Genomic DNA, 25,100 nt, shown 5'->3' on the forward strand with positions numbered 1-25,100 from the left:
TGATTTCTGAAAACTTTATTCTCCTTTTACTGTAGTTTTAATTACAGAAACACCGCTATGCTTGAGATACGATTACAGTGCTAACATTACAGAAAAAGTGCTTGCAATTCAAATGCTCTAATATAAAAAGGTAAAAATTATTTTGTTGAATTTAAGATTCAGTGTAAGAAGTCATTTCGCAGTATCACTTAAATTTGTAAGACAATGAAGTGCATGAGAAAACTTCACTTTGTGTCTCCTTCCTAACAGTTCTTTCTCCTGGGATGTATTTTGCAACTAAAGTTATATAGAAGCCTGCTTTAAATATCCTGAAATTCCTCATGTCCTATATTGCTGCTGAAAAACAGAGGGTACTTCCTTCATCCTGCCCCAAAACTAGGTGGATTCTTCTCTTAAGTAGCCATGATAAGACTTCTCCTATGGTCCATAATTTGGAAACTAGCCATCACTGTTAATGTGTCATGACCTGTGTTGTGATAGCCAGTCATTTCCGTCAAAACGTCAGTCTGGATGATGTTACTGGAACATAGGTGAGGGGTTTATCTAATTCCTTCCACTGCTGCTCCCTTCATAAAAGGATTTTCTGCCTCCTTGTACCCCTTTGAGCCCTTGATCTCGCAAAAGCGCACAGGTGTTGCTCTGCATTTGTCAAATGAATGAACTTGATTGAGAGAGCTAATGATCTCTTACAGCTGTACTGTTTTCAGGCATGTTGGTTCCTGCAGGAGAGCTGGAGTGAAGGAAGGGCTGCTACGGGGTCTCAACCGTGTACTTGAGGAAGGAGTAGAAGCTGTGGTTGGCGTTCTCTTGCACCATAACAAATAACTCTGTGCATCCTGCGGTGTTGCAGGTTCCCTCCCAGAAGCCGTCTCTGCTCAGGGTCAGCGTGTGAGTGTCCTGGGCCTGGACTAGCACCTTTGATATCCCGTGAATTTTGAGTTTAAACTGCACGTTGCGGTTGGCTGGCAGCAGCCCGGAGAGTGGCTCCAGTATTTCGTAGTCGTTCGCCCACTTGCCATAGGTCTGAGGGAAAGCTGGCCACTTCACTTCGTTGTTCAGGCAAGTGATGAGGTAGTTGAAGACGTAGGTATAATTGCCAGGATCTGACTTCTTCTTGGCAAAGAATTTCAGAACAAATTTCCCTGCATGGGGGAGATGGACCAGAAACTCAACTTGGTTGCCACGATGGATTTGCATGATGTGCTGCCTTCTCCTGTCCTCTGTCAGGCTGCTGTTATCAGACTGCAGCGTGGGTAAGATGCTTATGTCCTTTCCCAGGGTGAAGGTGAAAGAGCACCGTCCATCGTTGGTGTGGACGACTGGGTCGGGCTGTGACGGCCTCAGGAACCCCTGGCGCTCTGAGAGCCAACTTGGTCCAACGGGCTGGTCTAGGTCCTTCGGGAAGTGAACGCTCTTGTCCACAGACTTGCACTCGACAACATACCGCAACACGTGGTTGTAGACGTTTTCAGGGGAGTTGGAGGACTTGGCAAAGATCTCCAGTTCCTGGCGCCCTGTACTCTGTGGGTAGATCTCCAGCTTCATTCCGTGTTTCCTCAAAGACAGTAAGCCATGTTTTTCTCTTCCCTTCAGCAAAAATGTAAATAACGTGGAAGAGCGGCAATCCACTGATATGGTGGCTGTTCCATTGACTATGAAATACGTAAGAAAAGAAACCACATAGGAGTTTCAGTGCATTTTTTTTACATGTACATACCCTGTTCCAGAAGACTAATCTGTCCCAACCGATTGTCACTTCCCTAGCAGTAAAAGAAAGAGCTGTGGCTGACAGGTCATAGCTTGTCACCTTTTTACAGAAACTGGTGCCCCTCAAAAGAACCAGGTGATGAATGACCTTTTTTTTTGGAGGTGTGCATTAATCCTGCTTTGATATCAACTGAAATGGAGCTGTGGTCCTATAGAATATGAAAACCTGTGAGAAATGCAACTGCAAGTACTGTCAGCCTGTGTGCTCAAGAAGGGCTTAGTTAGACGTGGCCAGACCCGATTTCTAGTCCAGCAGCCATTCCAAGAAGCTTCAGAGAAAGGTGTAGGAGTCCTGCAGTACACAGGCATGAGATAATTGACCTCCCTATGAGCCTGTTCCCAAAGTGCTTGAAGACAACATTAAGTCCTAAAATGTTGCTGCCTTTCAGTTTGAACTTTGTGTTCTTGGCATTCATAAAAATGGGTAACTATTAAAATTCCTGCAGCCCTTTTAAAATCTGAAGATGGTGACCTGAAATGTGGGCTCTTTGGGGCAGTGAGGTTACCTGAATGGTTTCATGTTAAAATTGCTGCTGAATGCTGGAGGGTGCTGAGTATCACGTAAAGAAGAGCCTAGTTATATGTTGTTCAGCAAGTCAAACTTTTTGAACACAGAAAATTGTTTTAATCTCATTTTCAGGGATTACCTGTTTGGATGATGGCTGTATCTGGGTGCACAGTCAGCAGGCCCAGATTGTAGAAGTCACTGCTGTACATCACGGTAGTCTCAAATTCCTTCAGCGTCAGAGCTGGTTTGAGAAGCTGCCAATTACTGTTATTTGGGAAGTGATCGTTAATGAACAGAGCTGGGTGAGTCAGAAAATAAAACTCGTTGTATCTGGAAGGAGGAGGAAGAGATAAAAGGAAAATGAGTAATTATAAGCAGTTACTTCTTCCGCCGCACAGTGATGGTGGTTTCAGTAGGAGGAAGTCAGAGTGTTTGGGGCTGCTGAGAAGCTGAGCTCTGTGGGTTTGAAACTCTCTAGGGAGAGAAGGAACCTCAGCTTTGGTTTTCTATTTCCAGGGCAAAATGCTGAGCTTTTGTATAAAACCAGGGTATTTGTGCTGTCCCCTGCAACCACGGGCCCTGAAGAAAGAGGGAGGCACCCCCTCTGGGGCAGCTGAAAGCTGTGAGTCCCACTGCTTGCTGCTCGAGGTCACCCCCTTTCCACAGCAACGAGCTCCCTCCCTTGGACAGGCAGCCCAGAGGGTGTGAAGGGGTCCCCTTGCAGTGAGACCTAAACTTTGTCCCCGGTGTCTCTTACCACACCCGCTAGCTTGCCTTTGTGGTAGGTTTATGTATTAAATTAGAGAATTGTTTCTCTACCTGAAGGTGAACTTGTCTGAAGTCTTGTCAACGTTACCGCTTCCCCAGGTGCTATCGAGTAAGTGCCACCTTCCTTCCAGGTAGACGGCGTTCCAGGCATGGCTGGAGTCTCCCTTGAAGACCTGCCCAATCGTGTACCCGTACCCCTTAGAGTATCCTGATAGCTTCATGCACTGGATTCCTGCGATGCTAAAAGAGAACAACGAGGTGCAGCAGGACATTTTGGTTTTAAATCCTTCAGTGTACTTCTGTGGGAGGATGTGAGGAGCCACATCCAGCGCATCCACAGGACTTTAATTCTGTACTGAACGGGAGCACAGCCCATCCCACACCAATACCAGCACACCACAGGTGCCTGCTCCGGCCACATGCTGCCCAAAGCACTGGGCTCATCGCACCTCTGCTGGGCCGGTGGCTCAGCCCCGAGCATGGCACAACCTCCTCAGCCCTTCCAGAGGCAGGCGAGTTCTCCCCATTGCTCAGTGGCATCAGGTGGAGACCGTGCCCTTCTAGGGGCTGGCTCCGTGCAGGGCGAGCACAGGACAGCAGCACGAGGCAGCGACACCCGAGGCTGTTAGCATTGCCCGGTGTTGCGAAGGGGTCTTCTTTCCCGTGTAGCTTTTGCACAGAAATTTGGAGAGAGGGTCCCACGGGAGGAAGGGGCCCTTCTCTTCCAGTTCTTGCACGTTTCATCTCTTTTGCCTGATGCGCCATCAACTCAGTCTTTCTGAGGGAGGATGACAAAGATGAGGTGTGTTTAATTGCTCTCTGTCTTGTTCCTCAGTGGGATCCCTTTGATGCTCTCCACAATTAGCCCATGTAATTATAAATTAAAACTGCATTTGTTCGTGCTCTCTCTAACAGTAGGCCCAGTGTTTGACACTAGCCAAGAACTCTTATACCTCACAGGACTGTGGAGGTTGATTTAGTTGCCTTAAAGAGTGACCTTGTGCTTGTCCAGGGTACAAATGATTAAATAGTTTCCCTCTCTCTCTTTTTTAAATAATGAATACTTGTTGAAGTGTAAACAGGATTTAAATAAGCAATGTGTTAATAAGCTCTCTGCTGTTGATAGCAACAGATTCTAATATTGGCCTCGTATTTCAGCATTAATCTAAACTTACTTCACTTAGAGGATTGTCTTTTGTGTAGGATGGTATTGACATTTTTCTTCTTCATTGAAAAGTAAGCTAGCTGTAACAGCTACCTTAAGTAACAAACCGTGCATGCGTCAAGATCAAGACTGTCTGCATAACGTGGGTTTAATTCAGTGAGAAGAAAAGTGATATTTATGGGGAAGATAATTAGCATGCTTGTTAAGACGCCTGGGTCTGATAACTGAGATACTGGCTGGTAATTAGCAGTTTGGCAGTGCTCGTAGGGAAGACTTTATTTATGGAGGGGATGCCCGTTTAGAGGGAAGACGGCCCCATCAGCTCCACACGCAGACTTCCTAGCGCCTGGAAGACCTTGTGCTGCTTAGTTATCTGTTCCTCTGTCTTTGCAAAAAGGGAACTGAGAGTCAGCTGGGAGCTGGCTGGGCAGCCTGCAGAGAGAAGACAGAGGTGTACGGGGAGGAGAGCTGTGGCAGCGCCGCATTGCTGCTCGGTTGTCTGGGTGTTCAGACAGAACACCAAGGGACACCTTCTGCCCTCCCTTCTGTCTGTGCTCTCGCTTAACATAAAGCTAGCAAAGGTACAGCAAGAGTCCGTGCTTGGATGTGCTGAGTTTCCAAGAGAAAGGTCGGAGCATCTCAATTAAGTCTCCTTAATAAGATGGACAAAAGCACGCTAAAACCTCCTGTAGGAGCAATCCTGTTCTGGTGAAGAGAGTGAGTGATCACGTCTCCGTTCTTGTATAAACAACTTTACACAGGTAAGTTAACCGTGCAGAAAGAAGATGGAGAAGATCTCCAGAAACGCCTGATGTGGCAATGTGATGGTAGGAAATGCCCTAAAAGCAAGGTGGACCAGAAGAAATGAGTTAAGGAACTGTTCTCAACATCTGCTTAGTGCACCAAGGTGCCTAAGATGCTTTTCTACTTCAAGAAAAGTAGGAAATAATCTGGGTCTTGCTGTAGATGTCACTTGAATTCAACGGCAGCCTCTTCCCTTTCATTTCAGGTTGGCTTTGGAGATTTCATTTGAAAAAAAGAAGCAAATCTGGCTTCTCCAGAGGGAGGCAGATTGGCTCACACTTGGGTAGGCAGTTGTACCCAAGAGCCAGGAACAACCACAGACTGTAGAGGAGAGGGAAAGGAGAGGATGGGCAGCCTGGGCTATTTGCAGACCAACTCTGCACGAGGAGCAGCTGAGTGGGCAGTGGGCAGACCCGCTGTGGGGTGTGAGACCAGCTCTGCTCCTGTGGTTGTGCTGAAACCTCTGAAGAGCAAACAATTGTTGCGTCTTCGCTGCTGCTGCTGCTGTGAGCGTTCCTCCCCAGGTGCTCAGTGCTAGGCTTGCCTGAAGTTGAACTTGGGGGTACTTGTGGTGAGGGGCGAATTGGGCTGTTTGTTAAAGCTGCCTTGGTGGGAGCTAGGAGAAAAGGCATGTTAGAAAACCCAAATATGTCTCTGAAAACTTTTATATAAGAAGGCGGCTCTTTGCCTCTCACCTTTGTGCTTAAACTTGAATGTGTAAGACTTGAATGGTGCATGAGAAGAAAGAATGAGGAAATTGTCTTGCAAGAAGGAGGTGGCTTGGGTTATAGTTTTTCAGGAGAGGAGCTGAAATATTTAGCTCATTGTCAAAAGTGATAGACTGCATGACTGGGAGGTTTCCTGAATCACGGAATGAATAATCAACCTGGATCTGAGGAATGAAGGATGAATCAACAGAGCCTTTAAATAGTAAAAAAGATCCTTGGAAAGATTAATGTTTTTAATGAACTAAACATATGCTTTCTAATGAACAGATGATAATTTCCCCCACTTCTAACCGCTAATAACTGTTTCATAATATGCAGTTATAAATTCATACTTCATCATCCCCTTTCTTTATTTTACTCTTTGGTAAGCAGGATCAGGTATCATGGGATATGTTATTGGTTGGAAGCATTTACCACATTAGCATCATTAGCATCTGTCACAGTATTTATTTATTTTTTTTCAAATCTGGCCTTTTCCTTCTAGATTTTGTTTATCTAATGGTGAAAGCCTTCCTAAATCTTTTTGGATGGTGTGGAAAGCCAATTGTTACGTACATGTGCCAGCAGATGACTGATCTTCAATATTTCCAAAGCCTGTCGGTGGAAGCTGGTCTACCGAGAAGAGGAAGGCACAGCACTGCCTCACACACCCGTGCTCTAGGAAACTACACAATTGCTTTCTGGTGCTAGGAGGCCCCTTCCAATTTTGTGCTGCTGAGTCATCAGGGCCAGTCATCTCCTGTGGACACCCTCTCTCTGTAGGGCTGTCCCTTCCAGCGCAGAGGGCACCTGCAGAGGGCTCTGGGCGAGCTCCTGCTGGGATTTGCCTGCCTGTGCCACAGGAGCATGCTGCAGGCAGAGTTCCCTTTTGTCTGAGGCTCGCCATGCTTTTAACCTTCACATACGGACACTCGAAGGAAAAACCTAGCCTCTTCTAACCAAATTATCTCTGTGTTTTCATCTGCCATTATGTTAATGCGATGCGAAGCTCAGCAGATGGCACAAAGCAAATTATGCTGGGGAGGGGGAGGAGGAGGGAGCAAAATTGACCTTTCCAGGACTTGCTGGTTTCCCACAGCATGGTTTGAAAGCTGAAGTTCTGTGTCCTGCTTAAAGTCACATCAGTCAATGCAAAGGCAGACAGAATAGGCACGGAGATGACAACAAACGTTAACCCTCCCTGGCACTGAATGTTCCTGAGCTTAATTTACCTGCACATTTGCTGAAAGAGCGCAGCGTATCCCTCACAAACGCTCTTCCCCCTCCGCAGCACGTCTATGGGACTGCACAGCCGCTGGCTTTTGTCATGGAAGCCCACTACGTCGTACTCTGTGGGAAGGAGCACAGGCTAAAGTTCATCCAGAAGCCCGAGGCAGCAGGCTCGGTGGGCAGCAGAAGCAACTCTTGCTTTGTTTTCCACCTCCGTGAGCGCAAACGAAGCGAGATGAGCTGCAGCACGTACGGCTCATTTCATTTTTTTTTTTTTTTAAACTGGTTTAAATCCACATCTTCCCCTAAGAGTTTGTGCGTGTCCTATGCAAAATGCAATCAGTCTGCAAATCCAGTGGTGCTGTAGGGCTCTGGATGTGACAACCAAGCCTCTGGTGCTCGTCAGCCTGGCTTTGTGCTTCAGCTGCTTTGATGATGGGGACTGGTATGGTTGCACCCTTGTATACATTGGGTAGGCGTTACAGAGCCATCATACGGAGAGAAACCATTTGCACAATGCCTTGTAGGGCCTGGCAGTGCAAGGAGGGGGAGTGTGGAAACAGAGATGGTGAGATAACCTCTGAAGGTATTTCTGGATAAATATATCCGGAAAGCGCTCCTTTGCGCCTTCTGTGTGAAACCACCCACAAGACACAGAGTGAATCGCAGCGGCAGCATAACGAGACCAACAGCAGCGGCGTTACCTTCTCTATGGAAGACCCCGACCCACCTATGTGATGGCATATCCACATCCATATGACGCGGACTTTCTCCAGGTCGGTCCGGGCTTGTTTAAGCAGGGCTTGAACAAGCTCCTCTATGCTGCTGTTGACATTCACCTGTTTGGGAGGAGGAAGTGTTGGGTGAGATTGGGGTGAAGAAACATTGTGGTGGACACCCCTGCCTTCCCCATCCCTTGTCCTGCTAAAGCTGGTGAGACCCCACCTGCCGGGACGCTGCTCTAGCTCGAGCTTTGTTAAAAATAGAAGCACAGAGCTGTAATTCCACGTTTCAAGCAAGATGTATTTTTGGTCACAGGTTCCCTCCCAGAGTGGGATGTCTGCTGCTGGTGTATGCAGGGAAGAGGGACGGAGGCAGAAGCGAGACTTACTTTTAATGCGTAGGCATCCAGCTTCTCAAATTGCTGCAGATCTACTGGCATGGATTTCAAAGAGGATTTGTCCCATGGATACGCTGGGAAGAAACAAGCGGGTATTGTCTGGGGAAGGGAGGGACAGAGGGAGGGAGAGAGGGCTGTGGCTGCCCCCGGGGCCAAGGCTGAGCCACTGTCTGTCCTGCAGGATGGCCAGAACTGGTGCTTGGGGACAGAGGACACGAGGGCACCCATGGAGGCTCCTCGCTAGCTGCATGGCAAGCAGGGCTCATCACCTCTGCTCTAGTGGAGTTTGGGCAGGGTGGGAGGTACCCAGTGTCTTTGGAGCTGTGTGGCAGCACTGAAAATGCCTGGGTGCTGGATGTGAGAGCACAAAACACTGCAGAAACATCAGGGAAAACCTGTGCTGTGCAATCCTCTGCAAAGCAAGACTTTCTAATCAAAACCAGCAAAGAGCTGGGTTTCTTCACTCTGACACCTGTGCCTGCTGTGCTCCCCCTCCCAGCTCCCCAAAACTGGGCTCGGGCTCATCCCCCCAGCTCCAGCCCCTGGGGAGGCGTCCATCTCCCCTCCCTTTGCAGAGGGGCTATTCCTGACCTGCAAAGATGCTCTGCTAACATGAGCCCTGCTCTTCTCGGAAACCCCTGCCCCGGGGAGGGATTACGGGGCTGGGCGCTGGGTCCGGCTCAGCCCCTGGGGACGGTACTGCCTGCCAGCAGGACGCGGGCCACCACACTGGCTGTCCTGCCAAAATCAGCCTGCGAGCACGCCGCTTCTGCTCCTGTAACAGGCTGTTTGTTTATCTCCGTTTTTCCTGAAAAGGGCTATTAGGCTGACCTAAAGAGAGATAAAGCAGATTTACGTGCTTAACGGTTCCTACTCTACACCGCTCCGAAAATTACTTTTTGCCTTTTGGGAACTGGATGTTTTCTTAAAATTGGTTATCGGTTTTCATCTTTGTCAGGTTATAGCTGCAAAGGCTCCCCGCAGATGTGGGGTCCCGAATAACTCAGGCAGGCTCACGCTGTTAGCTGGGCAGTGTGCATTGTGCCCCTTTGTGTGCACGGAGATGTGAGATCATCCCCGTCCAGCCTGTGGGGTGGTCATGGAGCCACCCAGGACTTGTGGGGGACTGGGAAGCTGGACATGCTCGTATTGGTAGAACCAAGATCACAGCTCCGTACCCTCCAGGAGCAGAGCAAGCCTGTTTTGGGGAGAGATTGGGGTCCCTGCCTGGGGCTGCACCCTCCTGGCACGGGTTGGGTGCAGATGATAGTTACCATGCAGGTCTTTCCCACTTGGTGGCTGCGGGGCTTCGGTCCTTTCGAAAGCTGGAAAATTGGAGAAAGAAGAATGAGGCGAGCAGTTGTTGGCAAGAGAAAAAGAAGAAGTGAAAGGGGTGATTTCTGGTAGTCCCCAAGCTCTGTAGACACTGTGTTCCCTGGCAGTCGGACGCCTCCCCTTCCAGCCCTGGGGCTGGGAACATCACACCCCAGCCAAGGCACCGGTGGCATGGACAAGCTGGAAGCCTGGATGCTGCATGAGGCCCCTGCGCTGGCTTGGCCATAGATGGTGCCTCTGCAGGCAGCTGCTGAGGGTTTCTGATGGCCTCATATCATCGCCAGCTGTGTTAACCCTACCCCAGGAAGAGAAAGGTTTTGCTGTCACCAGCAGCTGCTTCTCAGCATCACTGCACCCACCCACATGGGTATGGCCACCACTGGGCAGCGTGGCCAGCGCCTGACCCCAAGGGCTGGTGGCATCTCAAGAGCTTCAAGACACCAGCCCCACCATGTGAGGAGGGAACCGCCTCCTCCTGGGAGCAAATTCCCTGGCTTGGAGGTAGGGCAGCCTCACCTTTGTTGTCCTGGCCTCTATGGTTGGGCAGCCTCTGGGAACCTGCAATGATACGGGCACAATTCGTGAAAGTGCTGTGGGGCCGTGGTGATCAGCACCCCAGCTCCAGGGCTGCAGCATCGCCTGCAGCTCCCGGGGGTCCCCGCTGGTGTGGTGCCCATGAAGGGAGGGGTGTCCCTTGGCCACGGGCAGGTTTCCTGGCTGGGAACGTACCTTTCCTGAAGGAGAGCTTCTTGAAGAGCTGCGGGGTGGTGTTCCTGGGATGGACCTCCACTGTCACCTGGGTTCCTGGAAGAAATGGTGACAAACGTGCTTGGAAGGGGAACACAATCAGCGCTCGGATGTGAAGGAGGGCCAAAGGGTCGGCGTGCCAAACCTGGTCACATCCACCCAAACATCGCTGACATGATGCAACCTTAGCAAAACAGGCGGCACCTCTGCCATCTGAGAAGGTACCAAAGTGCTCTGCTCTCCTGGCAGAACGAATAAACCATACTGTAAGAAAACCTGTAGTCACCTTTGACATGGTTCTCAAAAAAAATTCTCATTTCTCAAAAAAAAAAAAAAAAAAAAAAAAAAAGGAAAGAAAGCCTCCTGTTATAGTGTAGCAGGTGTTGAAGCAGGTGATAATAAAGCGGAGGTCCTCAATGAGGATGGTGTGGCAGCTTAAAGAAGGGGTTTATTGCTGTATTAAGTAGTTCTTGATGGAGATACAGTAAACAGAGAATCAATGTCTCATTGATTTTTCTCAGAATAAAATGAAAAAAGGCTCAAAGCTATGGAAATGGCTTGGTTTGTGGTATGAAAACCTTTGGAAAAAGCCATTGCCTGCAAGGGGCAGTGTTGGCTGAGAGCATTGTGCTCTGCGTGCCGCGATGCTCCCAGACAACCTCCCTGGAAATTTGGGGTCTTTTGCTTAAAGCTTCACTCTGACCATGAGAGAGAGACACAAGGAAAAAGTCAGGAAGTGTTACAGGAGCTACCTGAACTTTCTGAAAGAGGCTGCGCTTCAGGAAAGCATTTTAGGAGGTTTCAGCTGCCCGAGTTCCCACGCGGGTGGGCTCGCTGGGCCAGGCAGCATGGGGTTATTTTGGAGATGAAAGGTCAAGGTGTGAACGCACTTCGGGGCTGCCAGCATGTTGTACCTGCTGCCCCTAGCAGATCTAGCCAGAGCCTCATGGTTTTTGAGGTTTTCCCTAAAACCCAGCTCTTGGGAGCAGCTAATTAGGTAGGAATCTGCACTCTCATTGAATAATAAGTTTTTTTTCTCAGAATTTAACTTTTTAAAAAGTTTTCTTTTATCTCCTGTGGTTTTGCAGAAAAGTTCGATGTCCTTAAATCCCAACAGCAGAAGGCAAGAAAGACTGTAAAAACTATACAACCCTTTAAAATCCTAGGGCTTGGCTCCAGTTCTGGGATGCTTGCAGGTACCAGGGAGCCAAGATGAGGGCTGGTTGGTGTGTTTTGTTAGTTAATTTAAAGGTGAAATGATGTTGTTTCTCAAAGGCTTGCCTTTCTGCAAATAGTGTGATTTCCTTAGATTTTTATATTTTGCAAGGGCGCTATTTCTCAAGATTATTCATATCTGTGGATTTTTGTGGGCTTTCTTGCCAATTCCCACTTTCTCAATTTTCCCCCCTAAATTAGAATTCTTTGTTTTCCAAGAGACAAATTTAGCACACAGGAATGCTTTCTCCCAGTAAGCTTAAACAATGTTTAACAAATGATAGAAAGTAATCCCACAGTAAATGTTCAAAGTGCTGCACCTGTTTCCTTAAAAACTAGAGAGATGAAATGGTTGCTGATGTTTTTATGGAGTTTTCTGCTATTCCTAATTAAGACGCCCTCCATAAGGAACTGAGAAGTCTCTAGCTGTGAGCCAGAGGAGCACGTGAAACTTGAGATGGTTCCACTAGGAGAAATAAGGATGTTTGTCTGTCCTGCTGCTTGCCCCCTTCCATCTGCACAGAAATATCTGGCATTGGTTACATCCATGCTATGTCCTGGTTTCTGTTCGTGCGGGGTGTCCTGTTGGTGTGTTTGTTACAAACCAGCTTGAGCAGGAGCTTGCTGAAGCCCTGCTCTGAAAAACCCATGTACTTTGGCTGGTCACTTACCTTCATTTGTGTATGAAGTAATGGTTTGCCTCTGCTTGTAGGGCTCCTCGGAGGCTCGCTGGTCTGTTCACAGGGAGAAGAACATCTCAGTGCCACAAGGAGAGCAGTGTCAGCTCGGCAGTGCAGTAAGGATGAGGAAGCAGGCTTGCTTGGGGCATAGGGCAAAATGATGGGATGTGGCCCTGCTCCGGAGGCTGGTGCCCAGGTGGGATGGTTTGAGGAGGGCATGGGCTGGAGCAGCTGGAGCTGGCCTGCCCTTCCAGGTGGTGGTCACCCAGATGTGCTCGCCTTGTTGGGCACAGCCAAAATGTCCTGTGCTTGGGAGCGTGGAGAGGTGCGGGGCGCCTGGAAGCGGTGAGGTCCCTGAACGAGAGCATGGGGCAGCGCTCAGCATCTCACCCGCAGCCCACCCCTGTGTCCTGTGCCGGGGAAAGGGGCCCATCGAGATGCTGATTTAGGAGGAACGTGTTAACCTCTGTGGTGCCACGGGAGAAAGAGTGCTGCCTGCTCTTCCAACACTGCTGTGCCACCGGTGTCAGAAGCGCATATCCTGGCCGTGCGGTGTAGGAGAGCATGCAGGGGACCCCCCATGACCCAAGAGCCCTGTGCCCACTGAAGCCTCCCAAGGTGCTGTTAGGAGATAGTTTGCTTCAAACATGTTGCTGTCTTGAGGCAGAGCTGGGCACTACAAGATTGTGGATGGGCACCGTGTGCTGTTTTTTGGTAGGGGGGTGTTCCCATGTGCGGAGTGAGGAGACAACTTACCACTAAGGTCTCTCCCCTGTGCCGGTTGCGGTCTGTTGTTTCCGTTTCCATCACCCTGTAAACCTGTAAAACATAAATACGAGTCTGTGCTAGCACTGCAGGATATCAGCTGGGCGTTATTTCCCAAATAAATGAGCAGATGAACGCAGTGGTCAGGTCTGTCCCTGCAGCTCCTTTTCCCTCTGGAGACCCAGACCCAGCAGGCATCAGCCCATCTGGAGGAGCCAGCCTTTCCCTAAGGAATTTGAGCAGAAACACTTTTTTTTTTTCCTCTTTTTTTCTTTTATTTTTCCTCCTCCTTTTATTCCTGCAGGGAAGGTCCCCTTGCATTTGCAGAGCATGTTCTCAGCTTTTTGGAAGATCCCCTGAACGCTAGGAGCTGGGCCAGGGAGAGTGGCACGGACTGGAGCTATAAATGGCTCGGGGCAGCCACCTGTGGGGACAAAGCCTGCACACCCTTTGCACACAACGCTTTTGCCCCTGTGCTCGGCTGCTTGCAGGGCAGGGCGAGGTGCACGCGTGGTCCTCAGCGGTGGCCCGCGCACGTCACCTCCTCCTGCAGCTGCGGTGGCACGTGCCAGTGCCCAGAAGTGTGCAGGAGCAAAGGGCTCTCCTGCAGAAAAAGGGGAAGTTTGGGCATTTTGCAGCACATCTCTTAAAACAGGAGGGAGATGCGGAGGGGGAAAAGCCCAAGTCCTACTCCCAGGCTGCTGCTTGGCCCCAGCAAGCAGCTGGCACCACACCTGCAGCCCTCCCCTCCCTTGGGGTTTTACCTGCGCTGTCTGTCTGTCTGTCCCTCTGCCCTTTCTGCTCGGGGCGGACGATAAGCATCATGTTGATCGCCACGGCGCTGGGACCTTCCTTCAGGTCCACGGTACCCATCGCGGCAGGGCCACCGCTGAGCTGCCGCCACGCCGAGCTGCCCCGCTCGGTCACCATCCGTGCTCTGCCAACGCCAAGCCCTGTGAACTTCCTACGGCTGAGGAAGGAGCCGCGATTCGGCCGGGGGCTCTGGTTTCAGAGCGTGCCCCGGGCTCCCCCTCCCCTCGCTCTGCCCTTTCGGCGTTGAGCACTTGCCTGCACTCAAATCCCCCTCGCAGCTCTCTTGGCTTGGGGGGGATTCGCTTTCCCAAGCGGGCAGAAATCCTTAAAAGGCTTTCCCTTCTGATTCTGTCCCCCCAGTGGAAACTTAAAGGATGCTTAGGGACAGAAATAATAATAATGAGTGCTGTCCAGGGAGGTGGCTTGCTGCCGCGAAGCTGCAGCTTGGTGCAGCGGGGGGAGAGCTGCTGGAAATGGGGTGCATGAGCAGCCATTTCGGGCACACCAGGCAGAGGGACTGAGGGGAAGTGCCCGGCGCCGAAGAGGACATCTGAATAATTCCCCCACTGGCTGTCTGCAGGCGCACCAAGTGGGAGCTGGCGGTTTGCAGAAAAATCCCGCTTTTCCAGCAGCTCCCCCAGCCCACAAAACAGGGCAGTGCCGCAGGGGTTAGCGGCTCCTGCAGCCCGCGGAAGGGACTGGCAGGGAAACGCTTTTCTAATTTTATCACTGGCCCCCGTCCCACCCCGCGCGGCCGCTGGCCCAGGGCGGCCTGGGCACCGCTGGGCTCACCGGGCAGGCTTGCCCAGCCACCTGGGGCTTGCCCGTCTCCGCTCCCCGAGATTTATGGCCGTGGTGACTTTCTGCTCGCCGCTTCACCATCTGCCCGCTGGCCTTTAGCGCTCCCTCGCCTGGCTCCAGCCCCGGTCTGCAGCACCCTTTCCTCCCCGCCGTCCCTTGGCCTCTTGCGTTATGCCATGAACGTGGGCTGGAGTGGGGCATGCCCCCAAGGGAGCACTGTCACAGAAGCTGGATATGAAGCTGATGTGGTTTGTCCATGGTCGTGATGATAATTTATTTCTTTTAATGGTGACTTGGGTGCTCCTGGGCCAGCACCAGTACATTCACCAGCACTGCTCTGCCATCACTGTAACGGCTGCCCCTGCCAAAATGCGTGTCCAGAGAAAAGAGAAAATTTGCAGAAATTTCCTGCTTTCCTAGAAATAACGATCATCAGGAAGAAGGTGTTTCTTCTTGGAGGGCTTTCTCGCATTTTTCTTTGCTCATTTATCCCAGGGGGGATTTCTGTTAGTGTTTTTATCGCGAAGTGCAGGCTTTGCTTGCAGCAAGCGCTGCTCATAGGATCCCAGAGTCATTCTGGCTGGAAAAGACTTTCAAGATCAAGCCCAACCACCAGCCTGCCCCACCGAGTCCTATCACTCCAACACATCCTCCGGTGCCGGTTACCTTCCCTGGCCACAGCACACAGCAGTCAGGAGGTTTTTTAAACCCTGCGACTTCTCATGCATGGGAAATCTGTCATTGGCCTGAGATAAGGTCACGGCCAGGAACAGCTGTCTGTGTGCCAGGATATTTTTGAAGCTAAAAATTTGCATTTTGAGGAGGGAAAGGAGAAAGGCTTTTATTGTTGTGTTGATTTTAAAATAAAGGCAGCTCTTTGAATTTGCTGCGGGATGCAAAACGTTCACCTAAGTCCCAGGGAGATGAATTAATGGCCAGAGAACAAGAGAAGCTATCAGACTGGCATGATTACATGTATTTACCACATAGCTGTCATTTCTCCAGGGGTGAGCTGGGGGAAGGAGAGCCCATACAAATGTAGAACAAGAATTAGGTTATTTGAGTCCCATTGGGTGGAGAAGAAGATTGCAGGCTGCTTCGCTGAGGAAAGCGCTTTAACTCTTCCGCAGGCATTTTGAGGCTGGCGTGTCTCTGGCGGCTGTACAGAAGGGGCGGTGGGAAGACCGAAGATATTTGAGGGTCTTTTATATTCATTTGATCTTAACAAAGGCCACTTTGTTAAGTGGCCACAGATGACCACGGCCAGAGGAACCGTGAGGGTGGCCCTTCTGCTCCATGGGGCATGGTCTCCAGAGGAGCTTGGCCTGCTCACCCTTGGGAGCGGGCTGCCCCTGGGCACCGCGTCCCCTTGGCTGTCACCAGTTCCACGCGAAGCCTGGGGATGTGAGGCCCCCCAGCAGGGGTAGGAGAACTGTGTTGGGCCAGCCCCAAAGGGCCTCTAGGTCAGGCCTGGTCCCTCACGGAGGCCTCTGGCAGAGGCCCGAGGCCGGCACAAGAAGAAAGCAAAGTGTGCAAGGCACCACCAGGGTGGTGTTTGAACAGCCCTCTCCACAAAGATGCCCAAGATCTGTCTCTTGGCTCAGAATAGCTCATTTAGGGCTCATTAGTCCATGCGAGTGCATATGTATTTGCTGCCTGTTGTTATTTTTTTTGTTTTTCCCCACACATTGCTTTGCATTTGCAGCCATTGAATCTCAGCTGCCATTTTCTCTCAATTGTGGGCTGACTTTGAAGTGCCAGGCTGTGTTCGTGTTGCACCGGGTATTACAATGGCATTCTGATGAGTTTTAATCTACTCTTCTGGCCTGTCCTTTCCTTCTCCCTCCAACAGAGCTGCAAGACGCTGTGCTTATTCTTGTCCCGGCGGCCTCCAAACCACAGATTGCACAAATGCTCTGTTCGCTTTGCAGCTTCTGCTGTGTCAGCAGCTGTGCTTTATGATTTAAGACAGCAGCAGAACTTTCCACTGAACTATAAACCTCCGTGCTCGGTTTCCTGGTATCCACGTAGACAGGAGGTTAACGGGTGGCCAGGAGGGTCCCGTTGAGGCAGGTCAGGATGAATTTAGGTCACAGCAGGATGATGAGGCTGGGTGGTGTGCGCAGACGCGAAGCAGATGCCACAGCCCCCAAGGAAGAAACACCACGGGGATTATGCTTTGGATGTAGGGTTTACTTGCCTCTTTTCTCAGTGTGAGAACAGGTGAGAGAACATGTGCTTCTGGTAGCAGGAGGCATCTCGGATGGTGTTGCTGGTCCATAAAAGCCAAGACGTGTTGGTCCCAGGCTATTGCTACAGCACAGCATGGTCCATCTCCCACCAGTGGGACATGTGGCACTGCATGGACACCCTGCCCTTGTCCCCAGCACAGGGAGGTACCAGCACATGAGGTAACCTAAGGCTGTTATTTTTTTTTTTTTCTTTTTTAAACAAGCAAAAAATAGCCCCATTTGTATTCTGTGGCAGAGACCTGGAAGTGTGGCCATGTACCTTCACCTCGCCATCCCCAGCCTTGACATTTTGTGTCCCTTCTGCAGGTGGCTTCCCCTCTCCTCACGCTGTGGCAACTGGATGCTGCTCAGTCTGAGTAAGAGCCGGGCACACGGAGCTGCTGAAGGGCTTTGGGCAGGATGTCTTGCAGCACTGGGAGCTGTGCTGCCTTGTGTCAGAGCACGGATCTGCTGACCTTCAGCATGCTGCTCGGCTTGCTTTTTGTCGCTGCCTCTTCTAGAGGGGCAGAGCGATCCTGGCTGGGCTGAGCACCATGATTAAGGCACTGATTCTCTTAAAATCTCCAAACAACTCCTCCTTTGAAGGCAGACGGAGGACCTGTGATGGACCCCATCCCTCTGGCATCACGTGGAGGTCAGCGAGCTCTCCTGGCCACTGCAGGTCCCTGGAGAGGTTTTTTCCCCTCTCAGTCAACATGGGACCAGCTCCTGAAATGTCCCGTTCAGCCTTTCTGGGACAGTTTGTCCTTTAATCCCTATTTGTGATTTGGGGATTGCACCTCAAGGTGTTCTGGTAACCTGAATTATGCATCCATTGGCCATGTCATGGGGCCACACGCCTTATTGCTAACCACTGGTTTAACATTGCCCCTGGACAAGCTGGGTTAACATTAAGGTACACCCGAGATAGGCGGTGTGGTTACAAATGTTTTAAGAGACATAGGTGAAGAAAGAGGGAAAAAACTTGGAATATCTGCTTGCATTAAATGTGAAGGGGGGCTCTCTCCCTGAGCAGAATGGTTTTCTCAACACCCCCTTCTCAGAAACTGTGGCTCTTATCTGGTGGAGATTTTATATGTATTTTTTCCTAATGTCCAACATAATACTCTGGCAGGTTTATTATTATTATTATCCACCCCCCCACACCTCCCTGGAAGGCTATTTCTGGTTTATTCAGGGGAGAGCCTTGACCTTTCTAATTAAACAGGCAGTTTGTCACTTCCTGGGAGACGCAGAAGGTACTTTGCTAGACCAAGCATCATCTTTTGTGTTTTATCAACATCTCTCTGCCTCAGTGATGAACAACCTCCTTTTTCCTGCTGACCAGTAGCACACACGAATTATCTCCTCTGCCCGATTACCCTGGTATTTTCTATCAATTTCTACCAGATGACAAAAAACTGGAAAACATGTTTGGAAAAAAATACATGCAACTCATTACTAATGTTTTCCTGAAAGTGGATGTGGTAGTAATGAACTCTCCTGGTGTGACAGTGAGCCTGGGGTGACCAAACTATCCTTCCATAAGAATGGGTCCAGGCACTGGGAACACTGGGTTCCTCAGGAACATCTGTCTGCAGATGGGCACGCTGCTTGGTCGTGGTCACCTGGAGCTAGAGCTAAAGGACCCAAATGGTCATTAAGAGGCAAGATCATGACGGTTCTCATTGGGCTTATTCTTCCTGACCCAAGAGTCCAGGATGCCATGGGAAGAGCTGGATGCTCTACAGCATGGAGCTGGAGTAAGCTGTGGGATGATCCGATGACAAAGGTGGCAACAGAAGCAGTATACTGGTGACTTAGGGAAACTGCCAAGGAAACTGTCTCTTGTGTTTGAGATGGTCTGTGCATGTTTGCTGCTGGTGGGACACCAGCAGTGTCAGCAGCAGGGGCCGAGCAGTGCGGCTGTGCTGAGACACCTGCGTTCGGAGTCATCCTGGTGTTTCAGTGGGCCCTTCCCTGGACTGCACCTACCAAACAGGATCCCAAGTGCCCCTGAGGTAAGAGCCTGGTGCTTGTCAGGACTGAATGAGCTGTCAAGAAGCCAACAGGAGGCAGGTAAAGTTAATCTGCATGGGTCAGGCCTCATTTCCCTATATAAGGGTCCTCCAGGACTAGGGCGGGTGCAAAGGAGGCCTCATGCCCCCCTCAGTGCATGACAGAAAGCTGGCAGGAAACACATTCCTGAGGGGAGGCAGGACTTCCCTCCACACGTACACTCAAATTGTGGCCAAGAACCAGAAGGAAACTTTGCTGCTGCCTCCGAAGAGCCGCTCGGCTGGACCCCTAGCTTGAAGCCAGCAGGCTTCTGCACTGGCATGTTGCTCTGCTAGCTCCTGGAGGTGCACCAGGAGGAAGTGGAACCCTCCTGGTTCCCATCACCCTTCCACAAGGCGGTGGGAGATGGGCTGGATGGGCTGCCTCTGATGGGCATCTCTAACTTTTCAGAGAGCTGGCAGGATGCCGGGGGAACCTAAGCAACATTGGCAGTGCTGAAGTGTGTCCTCTGTGCTCCAGGGGACAAAAAACGTTCAGGGAGACTTCTCTGTTTGGATGGAATGAGCTTACCTGTGGGGCTGGGCTGCTGGGGTCGTCCTGTTGCGTGTCTCACCTCCACCTGGGCTGTTGGAAAGAGGAGGAGACGTTATTAAGCTATTTCCTGGAGCTGCTGGCCCAAAATCACGCTGTTTTTCCTTCTGCTTGCATAGTTTGGGGATGCTGAGCATTCATTGATCAGCATGATGAGATGGGCCTGGTGAGGTGCACAGCACCTTGCTGTGAGGAGCAGTCAGATTTCTGACAAAGAAGTGGCAAAAAAAGGGAAGAAAGCACAGCCAACGCCAGTGCATCAGAGCAAGTATTGGAGCCAGACCCAGAGGGTTAAAGCAACCCAGAAAGCCTGAGAGGATCCCTCAGGACATCTCCCAAGTGGACTCAGGTAATGAATTTTCACTTCCGCACTTTCATTAGCATTGTTCTTAGCTGGAGATTTACCATTTGTCCCCCGCCAGCTCTGCTGCACGTTATTTGTGTCATTGAGATGGTGGCAAGGACAGTGCTGCTCATGCGGCTTTTCTGCTGGGCACGTGATGGGCTCTGCTCCTGGGGCTCCTGCAGAGCCTGAGCTGGAGAGCTGCGGCCCCCGGAGCTGTGCTCAGCTCTGCTTCTCCTTGCCCAGGGCAGTGCCAAGGTGCCCATGCTGCTGAAGCCCTGTCCTGCCCCTGCTGCTCCCACCAAAAGCGTGCCTCGTGTTTAAGGGCGAGAGTGGATGAGCCTGAGTTCAGCACAGCCAAAGTCAGTGGGAAAAGTGTTGGCCAGCAAGGTAGTGTTGTCTTTTTTTTTGTTTGTTTGTTTTTCTCCAGAAATATTTTGTTGCATCCTATAAATTATCTACACCTTTTCAGAGAGGTGAAGAGGAGAGCAAATTCAGATTGCATTGTTGCACTGCATGCAGGTGGCAGCACTTTGTGGTACCATGGCATTGGTTCCACTCAGAAGCCCTTTTTCATTGTTTATGCTATTTATTAGTGCACCGTTTCTGTAACTTTCTTGGAAAATACAGGACCGGGGAGGCAATGCTGGGTCAGTCCCATATTGCTCCCTGGTACAATTTCTTTTGGAGTTTATCCTCTCCCCTTCAGTGAGATCAGTGAAAGTGATTTCCTTTTTCCTGAGCACCGCGGAGCAGAAGAGGGATGGCAGTGTGCTCCGTGCACTGGTGATGTGCCTGACGTTCATGCTTCGTGCCAGCACCTCCCCACCTCCTGCCAGCACAGCTCCCGCGGGTGACTTACTGAGGTCGGTGGATTTGTCTTCCCCTTCATTCCAGCAGCAGCGGCACAGCCTGCAAGGACGACACGGCCATCAGCTCGCAGCCCAGGAGAGCACCTTTTGCTCTCCCAACCCATGTCCCCATCCACCTTAGGGTTCCCAAGGAAAGGAAGACCCAACCAGACCCAACCCCATGGCACTGTACAGCTGCAGAAATGAGGAGTGGTCCCTGTTCAAGCATCTTCATCGCCCCAGAAGTATTGGTTTCGATAAGCGCTCCTGAAGCTGGCACGGTAAGGGTGGCTGCACCCAAGGGTGTTGGGCACCCTGAGTCTGAAGCTCATCTGCCCAGCACCCTGGGCTGCTGTGGGTGCACGTGCCAGCACGCCGACGGCTCGCTGGCTTGTCGGAAAGCTTTGCGCTCCCTTCCGAAGCCGCCGCTAGCCTGTCCCAATTGGTGGCCAAATGTCAGCGGATTCAAATCGCTCGCAGCACCTCGGCAGCCAGCTCCGTGCTCTTTCCATCAGCGCTGGCTCAGATGACAGGGCATGCTACCGACCCCCCCCGAGTATTATTATCGTTATTTATTTGTGTCGTGGCAGTGCCTAGGAACATCCCCGCTGTGGACCAGAGGCCCTTCGTGCCCTGCACTACTGCAGAGCAGGTTGTGCCATGAGCACTGCCGTGCGCCGTGAGCACCCAGCGCTGCTGCAGCGGCCAGCAACGGGACGGCTGGGTGAAAGCAACAGGTCTGCAATCCAGTAGAACAGGAAGGAATTGTTTCCCTGGATTTTGCTCTGCAAGACCAACTGTCTTAATTAGCTGGCTCCCCTTACAGTGTTTTTCAACTGTACAGAGACGAGCCAAGGACACATGAACGTAACGTGATCTAGGAAGATTCCCCGAGTGCCAGGAAGTTGGGGCCGCTCACCCAGCCACTGTGCTGCCTTTCTCTTTATGGATGTGCTCTGGCTCCCCTCTGAAGCTGTGAGAAGAGAGTTTAGGGCTTGCTCGTGCTCGCGGCTGTTCACATGAATGCTGCGGTAACTGGGCTGCCCGTGGCTGGTCTCTTCCCTGGGGCTCTTTGCAAGACTCCGCTCTCCCACCCCAGCCCTGCAGGGACCAGGGGTCATTCTCCTTCCCAGTGCCCACCAGTTGTAGGAGGACTGTCTGGGCACAGACTGCCCTTGGCTCCACTCTGCCTTTTTCTGCCCCCTGTGCCTCATCCCCCCCCTGTTTAGGGACAAACAGCAGCAGTGGATGCTCAGCGGGACCTGTGGGCAGCAGGGCAAAACGAGGCTGCATCAGCAACCACCAGAAGGTAATTATTTGGTGATAATGAGGCTTTGGGCTACTTGCACGAGGTCCTGCTGGTGGCTCTGCTCCCTCTGCCTTCAGCTTTGCTCTCCCTGCTGGTGACTGCCCACGTCCCCCAGCCTGGTGCCCGTGCTGAAGAGGAATCACCACCACATGTGGCAGAAGGGGCCACCGGGAGCCACTGGCGGTGCCCAGGGTGGGCTGGTGACCTGCTCAGGACCCTGCTGCGAGGCAGGGAGCGCTGCCTTCACCCCCATGGCGTGGTGCCCTGCCCAGGTGGCACGGCAAAATCATGTGAGGCGAGGAGCTGGGGGCTGACAGCATCCCCCGGCCAAGTCATCGTGACCATCTGCTCCGCGCCGTGCCAGGCTGACGGCTGCTGCAAAGAGCGTGCGTGCCACAGAGTGCTGGGGATCTGGCGGTAACAGGATCTGACGGGCTTCGGAGAGGCGCTGACTCTGTCTTTTCAGCTCTGCCTTATGTATATTTATCTGCGTGTACAAATAGAGCGGGCGGGATGGTTGGGTTTCGCTCAGCTGTGCCGGGGCGGGATGGCCGAGCGGGTTGCTGAGGATGAAGCTCCCAGTGCCCTGTCCCTCTCCTGTCTGCCCCGGCCCCGTGCTGTGGGAAGAGCAGGGAGAGCGAGGCAGGGGGTCGGGCAGCCAACGCCTCGGTCAGAAACGTGACTTTTATCTAAAACGCACACCTTGGTGATGCAGAAAAAAGGCAGGAAAGGGCTTTCATTCGGTGCTGTGCCTTAGTCATCAAATATCTGACTCCACAGTTTGATTTCAGCCGACCAAATTAATGCAGGCTGATGCAAGGTTTTCTCTCAAATCGGTTTTGATTTTTTTTTTTTTTCCCCAGGAAAATGTGCTATCAAAGGCTGAAACCTGGCAAAAAGATGGAATGGGGACTGTGTGGGTATGGTGCGCTGAGGGGCTCAGTGCAGCACGTGGCTGGGCTTGGGGCTGGCTGTGTTAGGAAATTTTCTAATGTTCTGTCTTTGAGCTTTAGTCCTCTTGTTTCTTTTAACTTATGAAAAGTGTAAGGCTGTTCCTAGCTCTGCTGAGAGCTTTTCTTTGTGAGGCTGCCCGGACAAACTTTGGGGACCTGCTCAGTGCTGGCTCTGGCCAGCCTAAGCCGACGTTAATTCCAACCAAGATTCAAAGGCTTTCACGAACAGACTTAAAGCCCAAGGTCGCTGCAACACACCAGCATTGAAAAGAACCATTTAAAAATAAGTTGTGATAACTGAATGGGATGTTCTCCGGCTGACCAAGCCCTGGGCACCTCGACTGGCTGTGACCTTGTGCTGATCTCCATGTGTCCCCACTTGATCATTTTCCTTCCCTCCAGGAGGTGATGTGAAAACGAGTGGGGTCACGCTGGCGAAGCAGTCCCCTTCCCCTTGCTCCCTGCACCAGTTAATGAGCCACCAGCTCAGGTTTTAGTTGAGAAATGGGCTCCTGGTGCTTTTGGACTGCGGTGAGTTTGGATACATGAGCCTTATGGTTTGGACATCGAAAGTCAAAGAAAAAGAAACCTAAACCCATTTGACTTAAAGGTCACGAGACGTGGTGTCATGGTATTTGGGGTCTCGTGATTTTTAAATGTTAATGCTGCAAGCCCGGAGCCTGGAAATTCACTGCCAGTAGTTATCAGCAGTGACTCGGAGACTCAGGTTGGTTCTAACCTGCTTCAGCAGAGGCTCGATGACAGAAAGTGACGCGTGGTCACGGCCTTCTTTACAGGGCCCATTACAGAGTATACAGAACTGGAGAGTGTCCCACACCCCAGAGAAGCACCTCGAGCTGCTCCCTGTGTCCTGCAGGGTGAAGGGGCTTGCCCAGGAGCCTGGGGCTGGGCTCAGAGTCGCATTTCCCCCATCCCTTGATTTCCTGAGCCTTCCCCTCTCCCCCCTTCCCAGCCCCAAATCTGATACACGCATATACAAAATGCATCTGGATAACATATACATATTTTGAAACACCCCAGGAAATTAACGGGGGGATACTGCGAAAGGCTGGCCCCACGCCAGCGCCTGCTGATGGATGGAGCAAACCCCTGGACATGTTGTGGTGGCCGAGCTGCCCCCGGAGGGCTGCGGTGCACGGGGTCGCCTCGCTGCCCGCCGTGCTTCCTCCCCGGCAGCAATCACCGAGGGCATCAATTAGTCGGGAAAGGCAATGCTCAGCTACTCAGTTACTTGGTAACGCAGGCAAACGCTTCAATGCTGCCATACATTGCTCAGACAAGGCGAATTCGTTTCCTGCACCTGCGGTGCAAACCCGTCCATTAATCCGCGGGGCTGCAGGGCCACGGGGAGCACCAGCTCCTGCTCCCGGGGTGCCTGCCCGCATGGTGCGAACCCTGTGCAGGTAAGCACTTGATTAATTCCCCTGCTTTTAAGGCAGTGAAGCCACGCAGAAATGTGCCACAGGTAACAAATCACACGGTGCTGGTGCCACCGATTAATGCTTCGGGGAAAAGTACTCTGCCTCAGGCACAGAGCACTTTTCTGCCCTAAGAGAGTTTGTTGCTGACAGCCACCCAAGACCGCTGTCCTGCCCTGAAGTTGCTGAATTGGCATTCAGGCAACACCTGGGGTGGCAGAGGGGAAAAGCTCTTCAAAACGGGGATTTTTTTTTTTTTGTCAGCCTGCCCTGCCCGCCCCACTCGCCGTTACCTCCTCGCCCAGGTGGAGCAGAAGCTCCTGATGTTCCCCATGCGGGTGGGGTGCGAAGGGGAGCTCGCTGTGTGCGGACCGGGGCAGCGTACGGCCGGAGGAGGAAGCAGGAGCAGCACGCACTGACAGCGGGCTGATCTTTGCACCCTGAACCCTACTCGCAGTGGCAGTACCTTTGCGGGGAAGGTTGCCCAGGCGTGGTACCAATGCATGGGGCAAGGTGGTTTTTTTCTGCTGCCACAAGCACTGAGGATGCGTGTGGCCGCACCAGGAAACGCCGATGTGCACAATCAGGGTGCGGGACGGGGCAGCGGTGCCGCAGGGCGGTGGCACCCGCTATCTGCAGGGAGGGGACGGTGAATTACCTGGGCTGTGCCTGGCTGTAATGCCCTTGGGCTCTCAGCTCGCCAGGCTTGGCTCAGGACCAGCCGGGATTCTGCTCTTGGGGCTTTCCTTGAATGCCACCGACTCTCGCCTGTGGAAGGCCCATCAGCCGGCCTCGGGGTGAGCCCAGCGATACACCCAGCTGCCCAGGGCTCCAGCTGCATGGGTTGGTGCCCAGAGGTGAACTCCAGAGCGGGGCAACAACGGGACTTATGGGGAAGGGAGCTGGGGCCGCTCTGTCCCACCCCACGGAGCTGCTGGG

At 51.8% G+C, this 25,100-nt stretch overlaps 1 protein-coding gene and 1 long non-coding RNA gene across 2 annotated transcripts; one reads left to right on the top strand and one right to left on the bottom strand.

Annotated features, from left to right (window-relative positions):
• Positions 1–24,590, bottom strand: KY (kyphoscoliosis peptidase). The gene is made up of 14 exons (XM_084529873.1): positions 24,455–24,590; positions 20,472–20,521; positions 19,246–19,299; positions 12,803–12,865; positions 12,038–12,100; positions 10,134–10,208; positions 9,921–9,962; positions 9,344–9,394; positions 8,061–8,143; positions 7,680–7,788; positions 6,952–7,069; positions 3,095–3,283; positions 2,415–2,605; positions 1–1,652 (listed from the first exon to the last, which is right to left on the bottom strand). The coding sequence occupies exons 1-14, from the start codon at positions 24,493–24,495 to the stop codon at positions 751–753; spliced, it is 2,031 nt and encodes a 676-aa protein (XP_084385999.1). The 5' UTR covers positions 24,496–24,590; the 3' UTR covers positions 1–750.
• On the top strand, positions 7,081–9,333 carry LOC311441587. Its single transcript, XR_014696087.1, has 3 exons — positions 7,081–7,725; positions 7,988–8,161; positions 8,251–9,333. It is a non-coding gene; the product is annotated as an uncharacterized lncRNA (long non-coding RNA).
• Positions 24,591–25,100: the final 510 nt, after the last annotated feature.

This window comes from Aythya ferina, assembly GCF_964211825.1.
Source record: "Aythya ferina genome assembly, chromosome: 9".
Classification (NCBI taxonomy): domain Eukaryota; kingdom Metazoa; phylum Chordata; class Aves; order Anseriformes; family Anatidae; genus Aythya; species Aythya ferina.